Source organism: Anolis sagrei, chromosome 4, assembly GCF_037176765.1.
Source record: "Anolis sagrei isolate rAnoSag1 chromosome 4, rAnoSag1.mat, whole genome shotgun sequence".
NCBI classification, from domain to species: domain Eukaryota; kingdom Metazoa; phylum Chordata; class Lepidosauria; order Squamata; family Dactyloidae; genus Anolis; species Anolis sagrei.
In genome coordinates this window covers 191,322,903-191,333,316 of record NC_090024.1, presented here as the reverse complement: position 1 = coordinate 191,333,316, position 10,414 = coordinate 191,322,903, and the positions used below count along the sequence as shown (strand labels likewise).

At 38.7% G+C, this 10,414-nt stretch overlaps 1 protein-coding gene across 1 annotated transcript; it reads left to right on the top strand.

Moving 5' to 3' along the window:
• The first annotated feature begins 3,567 nt into the window (after nt 1-3,567).
• Nucleotides 3,568-9,480, top strand: LOC132773381 (acidic mammalian chitinase-like). The gene is made up of 10 exons (XM_060772631.2): nt 3,568-3,665; nt 3,791-3,992; nt 4,489-4,545; nt 4,910-5,075; nt 5,707-5,831; nt 6,446-6,569; nt 6,676-6,861; nt 7,362-7,481; nt 8,114-8,255; nt 9,118-9,480. Exons 1-10 carry the CDS (start codon nt 3,581-3,583, stop codon nt 9,399-9,401), a joined length of 1,491 nt encoding a protein of 496 aa, XP_060628614.1. The 5' UTR covers nt 3,568-3,580; the 3' UTR covers nt 9,402-9,480.
• Nucleotides 9,481-10,414: the final 934 nt, after the last annotated feature.

The window sequence follows — 10,414 nt, the reverse complement described above, 5'->3', positions numbered from 1 at the left end:
TGTTTGATTCCAGCCTCACTGTTCGAAAAAAAGTAATTTACTCTAGAAATCGGGCTGCATATATTGGTTTTTAAACATATGTCTAACGATTTCAATAAAACAGTTTGAAATCCATTCAAGTAGATTTTCTTTTCTTGACTGGGAAATAGTATTCTTAATTTCCAAAATTACATTTGTGCGTGTATGCTTTGTGGTGTGGTACTGAGTAGCAAACAGAATGTACTCATCTGTCTAAAACTAGTCTTAAACCTAAGCCTTATTCAAGCATTTGAAGAATACATGTCGGAATAATGTTTAAAGCGATCATACAGGCACATGCGCCAACTTTAACACATGGAAGACTAGGAATATTGTCAATATTTTATCATATACTTCCCAGTTGGTGGGAAGAACCAGTAAAAGTTTTTATCTCACCAGATTTCCATCCAATCTTTTAATATGAAAATGCTGTGTGGTTCATAGCTGGAGAAATCAATGCCAAAATGACAGTAATGTTAAAGAGGCATAATTAATGATTTAACAACCAGCCTTGGAATGAAAAAGTGACCCCCACAAAAAAACCTTGCTCTGCTGTAAGATTTAACCTCAAGACATTTAACCTCAAAACAAACACAACAAAGCTGACATGCTGTGCCAAGGCAATGTGTAGTTTAGCCAACCTATTAGGAACAGAAAGAAACTTTACTAGTGATCTTAAATAAAAACATACAGATGAAGGTCACAGAACAGAACAGAATCCAAATGCATAGGCACCTCAAAGAGGTAAGGAAACAAGACTAGCAAAACAACTTAATCAGCGGAATCACTGCCAACTGAACAGGCACTTTCCATGTGGGAAATAAAATGCATGTCCCAATAACCATAGTACAAAGGCATTTTTGGACTGTGATTCAAAATCAGGTTTCCTAGCTTGGAAGCTTTATAGGACTAGTACTATTTGATCTAGTAAGGAGGCTACTGCCAATAAGTTTCCAGTCCCAATTCAAGGTGCAGGTTATGATCTATAAAGATCTAAACGGTCCAGGTCCCATCTATCTTCGTGATCGTATCCCCCCCCCCCCCATGAACCAGCACAGGCTCTAAGATCTGCTGAAAAGGGCCTCCTCTCACTTCCACCACCATCACAAGCACAGCTGGTGGGGACAAGGGAGAGGGCCTTCTCAGTGGTGGCCCCTTCACTTTGGAACACCTTCTGCAGGGAGATTAGTCAAGTCCTCATACTGTCCTCCTTTCACATGGATCTGAAAACCTGGATGTTTCAGCAAGCATGCGAGAATGACTAGTCCCTAGCTATAAATGCCCAGTCCCTAGGTCTCCATATAGTATTCTGTTATGCACTTCATACACTTCCTCGGCCCTATGGTACACTGTGTGCACTAATCCTGGCACAGTCGCTTTATAGCCTGGTCATGGCCAGTAATCGTGATCATTGGTTTTTGTTGAACTTTATCTGGAGCCTCAATGCAATCTGTTTATAATTTTCTGTTGAGTGTGTGTTTTATCTGGATTGCTGTTTTTTATGATGCTCTTATTTTAATGGTGATTTTTAATGAATTGTTTTTGCATTTATATTTTGTTTTGGTTTTGGTTTTTTTGTGGACATTTTGTTCCATACATAAGCTGCCCTGAGTTCCTTCGAGGAAATGGTGGCAGGGTATAAGAATGAAATTATTATTATTCTTATTCTTATTTATAAAAATGTATTCATATGCATGCATTCATATTTGTAACTCTCCTTATTCTTGAGCTGTAATTAAATCTCTGGTTGCCATCCAACACAATTCAATATTCCACTTAAAATTATATTGTTTTAGGGATAGTTTTTAAAAATAGAAACCTGCTATAAGTATATTTTTATAAAAGTAGTATGTATTTCTCAAGAAACAATCAGATATTGTATCTACATTTTCCTTTATTTGAATATCTCCCAAGTTCTATTTAAAGTTCTAATATTAAAAAAAATTCTACCTAGGATAAAGAAAAAAAATTAAAGAAATAGATTCACTCAGCATAATTATATTTGTTTATATATTAACTCTGTGCAACTATGGCAGCTAACACTTAATAATTTGCTAGTGACAGTTCGGCACCACTTGCCTCAAAACTGTGCTATTAATTCCTTAAATTAATTGCCACAAACGCACATCAAATTAAATAGCACATTAAAAGGTGAAAATTGGAAAGCAAATTGACTTGAGGAGATTATCAATATCTTTTCCAAATAGCTGCTATCTGACATTTCCCCTTTTTGGCTCACACATGGATTTGCTTCCAATGTCATTTTTTCTAATATAATTATATAAGTAAACCTCTTATGTTTGTCTTCCTTATCTAATGACTAGTATCTTTGGTAAATTTCAAGTGGGGTTATGCCAGTGATTTGGGGCCAAAATCAAGGAGGGGGGAATATGTGCCTGCTAGTCCCAAACTTCAGAAGACTGGGAATGGAGATAATATTTCAAGGTGAAGATGGCTGCTAGAGGAGATGCCTATGATAATTTTGTCGACATATTAACTTTTTGTTTAACTTTTGGAATGAGGGCATTTGAAGTTATACTCACTCAGCAGGGGGGTGGGCACAGATGGAAACATATAAAAAGAAAGTAAGGAATGAACCAAACTAGTACACAGGTATCAAAATGGGCAAACTACTCCTTCTCACTGGTGAGTATGAAGGATACATCTATGCAACAGCAAAAAAAAGACAAGCTCTAGGGCTTCTGCCTGTCCATTTGTTGTCCTATGTCTTTTCTTATGAGCTCAGACCCTAAAAAAGTACTTTTGTATGTTTCTTGATTACAATATTTGATGAGAATGCTCTAAATGTTGTTGGTGCTTCCAGGCAGAGTTTAACCTTTTGTCCTACTTTGTTCACGGGACCCAAATTATGTGATCTTTTGTTGAGAACCTGACCATGCTTATTTGTTGCTTTTCCCATTTTTAGTTCTTGCGGCATCAAGCCTATTTAGGATAAAATATGGAATAGCTTCAAAATTCATCTTAATTAATAGTTCTTCAAATAGATTAGCTGTATATTGACTTTATGCAAACAAATATACTATTTTGTGCTCATTTCACACTGTATTGTTTAGGCCAATGAAAGATATCATATGATAGATTCTATCAGGCAGTTTCATGAAAACCGTCATCTGTAAGTGATCATGTTCTTCACAGCCATAATTATTATGCAAGATTAGGGCAATCCATGAATAGTTTCAAACACTGATATGGCCTAAAGCAAGCTGTGTTACTAAGAATTATTTTCCCCAAAGGAACAGAGTATTTCTGTGCAGGCATGTAGCTGGGGGGGGGGGGTGGGCTTGGGGGGCTTCAGCCCCCCCCCCCCCCCCCCCGAAATTCCCATGGTGTTTCGCAAAAAGCCCTTACTGGTGCATTATTTAAACTGTTATGTTTATTCATATCATGATCTGATCACCATACTCAATATATCCCACTTTTTCACTCAGACTCAGCCCCCCCCCCCAAAAAAAAACAAACTTACCCCCTACCCCCGAATCGAAATCCTGGCTACGGGCCTGCTTCTGTGACAAAGTGAATCTGCCATTTATATTTTGAGGGAATGAAGAATACTTTTATTTTTATGCTTTACTCACAATGGAACTTTTCTTTCATAGGTCTGGCTTTCCTGCTGCAATTGCAGCTTGGTAAGTTCTACTCTACCTCCCATTTTTATCATATTCCATAAAAAGCAATATTCCAAACCTTTTTTTTCTCAACCCTAGTTAATTACAACCTTGTGTTGATTGACTCTATATCTCCTCCTATGCAGGTGCAACTACCAATATCGTCTGTTACTTCACCAACTGGTGCCAGTACAGACCTGGCATTGCACGTTACATGCCTGAAGATCTTGACCCATGCCTCTGTACTCATGTCATCTATGCATTTGCGGGCATGACTAACTACCAGATCCAGACCATTGAACCAAATGATGTGGCCCTCTACGGTGGCATCAATGGACTCAAAAGCTAGTAAGAATATTTTGTATATTTACATAGAATACTGAAAACAATAACAAAGTCCAGAGAATATTGGGTATCTCTTAACATGTTCAAACCACAATGGCTTTTATGGGACTTTGGTCCACCTCATTTTTCTGTAGATGCCCCATCCTGTTTGAATATCTTTTTGTTTCCATTCCACACTAAGAGCACTGAAATATATGTTATGCAAGAGGTATACGAGATCAAAGTCATTACAAATAGCATTGCTTAAGTAGTTTCATCTTGGAGACATCTTTGATCAAATTCTAAAGAATTTGCAATAGATATCATTGCTGCTCTCACCTCTTCCCTATCTGTCCAAACCTGAGATAGGATGGCATCTCTTTTAGGATCTGTCAATCCTGCGTACAAGACTGGCATTTCTGTTTTTTGTTTTGTTTTATTTTGTTTTGTTTTTTAAAGATAGTTTGTAGATGATTCAGAGTTTCTAATTGCCTTTCTTATTTTTCTTTTTCCCCTCCAGCAATCCTGATCTGAAAACTTTGCTCTCTGTTGGAGGCTGGAACTTTGGTACCCAGAAGTAAGGCCTTCTTTTACAAGCATTTTGAATGGCTTCTCACTTAACATATTCTCTAAACTTTTCTCTTTGAATGCCTTAGAATTATGTGCATTCTATAAAGCCTGTTTTTAAGGTTTTTTATAACAATAACTGAGTGGATCATACTTAAAATATGACTATACATCAATATAGATATAGATCTTTTATTTCATATATAAGTAGTCATATATATGGCCCTCCAGATGTGGTCAGACATCTGCTCTCATCAATCCTAGACAATATAGCCAGTGATGAAGAGATGTAGTCCAACAAGATATGGAATGCTGCAAATTGGTAAAACACTCATTTCACCGCTTCTGAATCTCCACTTTGGTTTATCTCATAGGTTTTCTGACATGGTTTCCTCTGCTCAAAATCGCCAGACATTCATTCAGTCTGCTATTTCCTTCTTACGCAAATACGATTTTGATGGGTTGGATATTGACTGGGAGTACCCTGGCAACCGTGGCAGCCCTGCCGACACCCAACAACTTTTCACTGTCTTGCTCAAGGTTGGCTTTGACAATATGTTCTCTACATTATTGATACAGACTCCAAGCCATGGAGCAAGTTGTGTTCCAGATTATTTCCAGCCTTTGGGAAAGTTCCATTTGAGGAACAATTTGCAGAATATCTCAGCTAGCATTGTCCAGTAGCAGTGCTGACATGAGGATTCTAAGAATTACAGAACAAGATGTAATTATTCTGACCTCTGATTATTTCCCAGATTCTGATCAGGCAAGAGAATCAACAGCATAGATCCGTGCTTTTCAACCTTAGGTCCCCAGATGTTTTTGGCCTACAACTCCCAGAAATCCCAGCCAGTTTACCAGCTGTTAAGATTTCTGGGAATTGTAGGCAAAAAACATCTGGGGACCCCAGGTTGAGAACCACTGGCATAGATGAAATAAAGACACTGTGTCTGTCAAGATATTTATTTCTTTGATCACCCCTATTCCCAGTACTCTTAACCTCTGCCAAAAATGCCATTATATGGTGAGTTTCATGGATTTGGAGAAGTGGGAGTGAAAGCTATAGAACAAAATGTCAGGTTAAAAGTCTTCCATCTATCCACTGTTTAGAAATCACTGCTCTTTCTTCTTAAAAGAGTGTCTTATGACAATTCACTGCTTCTAATCACAGGAGATGTATGAAGCTTTTGAACAGGAGGCATCTCAAACCAACAAACCAAGACTGCTGATTTCTGCAGCTGTGTCTGCTGGTGTGGGCACCATTGAAACTGCATACCAGATCCCGCAGATGTCTAAGTAAGTTGCACATGCACATCAATACATCAACCCTTGGTAAAATATAGGGCAAGATTGCTTATTGTGGCAATTGCACTTTAGAACTTTTGCCACAATTCTCCCCATTGTGATTTCAAATGCTTCTTTGTTTTGAAAGTATAAGTTGCCTACTTTCTTTGCCACTGTTCCACCCAGAATGCAATGCTTAGTTTCCTCAGTTGAGCCACTGAAGGCAGTTTAGTTTGCCTTCTTAAATATCACTATATTGCTATTTTAGAAATATTTACGAATTGTCTGCATGTATGTATTTAATAGTTTGCCATTCCTCCTTAACGAGATCTACAAAATATCAAATATCCTTCCTAAAAATCCTAATTAGCTTTAAATGGATGGATGTTTTTTTTTATCAAATTCAGCACTTATGTGCCATAAATTGCTAATGTGCAATTTGATAAATTGCTATAAGGAAATGAGGGTCAATAAAAACTATTTCCCCTCCAAGAGAAAGAGCAATGCAAAGTCAACATACTAGACACTCAAATATTAAAATTAAATTCTAAGTTTTTCTGTTGACTAACTAGAAAAGAAATTGCCAGGACAATATATTAGATTGCTTTCTTTCTCTCCATCCTCAGATACATGGACCTGATTAATGTGATGACCTATGATCTCAGAGGATCCTGGGAAGGTTTCACTGGTGAAAACAGCCCTCTGTATGCAGGGCCTGAAGACCAGGGCTCCTATATTTATTTCAATGTGGTGAGTAACTGTGAAGAGCTAAGCGTTTAGAGTTCTTTTCACCTTCAGTCATGTGCTTTTGTTTGATTGGTGAATAGGCATTTTAGAACTTCTTTTCTTCCACCAGGACTATGCCATGAACTACTGGAAGAAAAATGGTGCACCAGCTGAAAAGCTGATGGTGGGATTTGGAGCCTATGCCCGCACTTTCACCCTCTCCAACCCCTCTAACCATGGCCTGGATGCACCAACTGCTGGGCCAGGTAAAGGTGGTGCCTACACTCAAGCAGCTGGAACACTGGCATACTTTGAGGTAAAACTCTGGTTTCCTTGCCAATGACATCCTAAATATATGCCTGTTTATACTGAGGTTCCATACACATAGGACTATAGTTTTTGCAATATTCCGACATCCACTTTCCATATACTTTTATGTTTTCACCTAGCAATTATTTTTAGTTCCAGATACTTTTATTTAGTTTGAGGATTTTTCTGTTTTGGAAAGAGGAATATTTATTATTGATTTTAACTAAATTCATTTGCATTCTTTTCTAGGAAACAAAAATGGCCTCTTTTCAATATGCTGATATAAGATGTTGCTTTTAGCTGGTGGTTGGGCAGAAGTTTGTGTGTGTGTGGATGTCTTTTTTCTTTAATACATTGATTTGATGGTTTTTTGCTATACATAGTAAGGACATCCTTCTATTTTCAACATAGCAAAGATTGAAGCAATCATCCAATAATGTTTATTGAGTTTTATGCAGCCAGGTCTTCTACCTTCATTGGCTTAGCAAGAGATATTTTCCTCCACAGGTCTGTACCTTCTTGAAGAGTGGTGCCACTGTTGTATGGAATGCTCCCCAGGAAGTGCCTTATGCCTATAAAGGAAACCAGTGGATTGGCTATGATAACCCCAAAAGTTTTGCCATCAAGGTAAGCTTCTTCCTTGTCTCTCTTTTGTGCCCTTACTCATGGATTTTTGAAACACTCTCCAAGAAAACAAGAGCCAAAATTCAATATAGTACCTCACCTTTAGCACCAGCACAATAAAACTTCCTCCTCCTTTCCTTTTCCTCTTCTATCCAATCCTTGGAGCTGTCCAAAAACCAGCTTCATGTTATTTCCCAGCCCTTCAGAGTAGATTTATGGTATTCATGGAAGCTCAGAAAGAAAATGTCTCACACCTCTCACTTCCATGGATCCTACTTATGAAGGCAGAGTTCCTTTCAGGGCTGAGTTAATTGTGTACGTGTGCACCCTCAAATCACTTGTCAGCTTATGGATAAACTACTTCTGAGTATTCCTTACCTTAAAACCCTATGAAATTCATGGGATTGCCACAACGTGGCAGGGGATTTGAAGATACAGACACACATGCAATAACCATCAGTGTCTACTTGTCATTGTTGTTCTAACCCATTCATGTCTGGATTGGATTCATGACTGGGTGAAATCACTGTCGAAGAAGCTATAATAAATACATTGTCTTAATAACAGAAGGCGAAGAACAACTCTGGTTTTTCCGGAAACTTTTACACCTGTCTATTTCACAATTTAACTTTCAGGCTAAGTGGCTACTGGAGAATAACTTTGGTGGAGCCATGGTATGGGCTGTTGATCTGGATGATTTCACTGGCACATTCTGCGGGGAAGGCAAATACCCACTAATGAATTCCTTGAAATCTGCATTGGGAGTGACCACACCAAGTAAGTAACATATTGCAGATGGCTAAATAAAGTGATCACCTGACATATCTGGAATTCCTGATCCTTCATAAGTGAAATGTGCCCACTATTCCCTTGTTTATACCCATGCTTACACTTTCAGAACCATTTCTTTTAAGACCATTTGGCATCAAGTTGCAATTTGCCCCTGAGCAATGATTAGTTTCAGATGGAAGACTTTCCTCGTGATTGTAATGCAAAATAAAATAATTCATTTCCTCATCACCAACTTCTACAATCCTAACAATTTTCATATAGTAGCATTTGAATTTCAGAAATCCTACATGTTAAATGTGCATTCAGTGTTCAATTCATTTGGCCCTATAGAAAATCCCACTAATTTTACATTCAGCTCAGGCAAAATAAACGTAACTGATATTTGTCCTCCTGCATTCACTTAATCTTTTGTTGCCATTCTTCTCTTCGGCCCCCAAGTTTACAATTTCTTTTGCCAAGAATGAGAACATCCACTATCTATTTCATCACTTTCCTACATTCTCATTAGTGTGAGCCTCCCTATTCCAAAGAAATACTGCACCAAGCCCTGATTTCCAAGTTATATCAAGTGATGAGTCTTCTAAGAAAAGCATTAACAGAAAACTGTTCTAACTATATAATGGGCCCTCGGTATCTGCTGGGGTTTGGTTCCACGACACCCATGGATAGCCAAAGTCTTATTATATACCATAGCATAGTAAAATGGTGTCCCTTATTAAAACAGCACAAAGTCTGCACTGGAAACTTTTATTGGTGGGGCCAACACTTTAATATTTTCAAGCCATGAATAGTTCAATCTATGGGTGCAGATTGGAAGGACAAACTGTATTTTTCCTCTTTCTTTCAGACTGCAAGGTGCCAACAACCACCCTTGGGACCAATGCCAATGGCCAACCTGCCCAGCCTCCCACAGCAGCTCCATCCTCAGGTGGCAGTGGAAGCTCTGGGGGCAGTGGAGGTAGTGGAGGTAGCAGTGGTGGGGCCTTCTGCAATGGGAAATCCAGTGGCCTCTACGCAGATCCTACCAACAAGAATGCCTTCTACCACTGTGTGAATGGAGAGACATACCTGCAATATTGTCAGAGTGGCCTTGTATTCGACACCAGCTGTTCCTGTTGCAACTGGGCTTAAAAAGAACAGCAATCCCATGCACACATGCACTCCACTGGGGCAGAGGAGAGAGAAAGTTTTCAGCATCATAAATAAAATTGGTTGCATTCAAACACAGTCTCTCTGCATTTTATCCTTGAGAAAAACATGTTCAAATTGCATTCAATAACCTTTATGTTATATTTAATACTTTGGTTACCTTTTCAGACTACAATATAAAAAACACACAATTACATTTTTGCTTTTTTTGATTTCCTCATTAATACTGAAATATCTAGATCGAAAAAAGCAATTAAACTGCGAAAATGAATGCAAACAGGGTTTTAACCGAATACTGATCACAATTTAATAGAGAGGCCTGTTGGTATAGCAGATTAAATTATTGAGCTGCTGAACTTGTTGACTGAAAGGTTGGCAGTTTAAACCTGGGCCGCGAGCTGAGCTCCCGCTGTTAGCCCCAGCTTCTGCCAACCTAACAGTTCAAAAACATACAAATGTGAGTAGATGAATAGGTACAGTTTCTGCAGAAAGGTATTATTATTTATTATTTATTATTTTGGGTACTTCTACCCCGCCCTTCTCAACCCCCGGGGGGGGGGGGACACTCAGGGCAGCTTACAAAAAGGCACAATTCGATGCCTACACAAGATACACATACATACAAAACAGCAGTTAAAACAATTATCAAGTTAAAAACAATCGGTACATAACACAATCAATAAAACTAATCTCATGCTCAGCATTCATCTTTCAGAGTTCCATAATTCCATTCCACTTAGTCAATTCCTGTCCATCGTCAAGTCCTTTCTTTAGCTGCCAGAATGTCCGAATGCCTGGTCCCAAATCCAAGTTTTCAATTTTTTCCTAAAGGAAAGGAGGGATGTCCCTGATCTAATTTCCCCAGGGAGTGAATTCCACAGGTGAGGGGCCACCACCGAGAAGGCCCTGCTTCTCGTCCCCGCCAATCTCACTTGTGATGGAGGTGGGGTCGAGAGCAGGGCCTCCCCAGAAGATCTTAGACTCTGAGGTGGGAC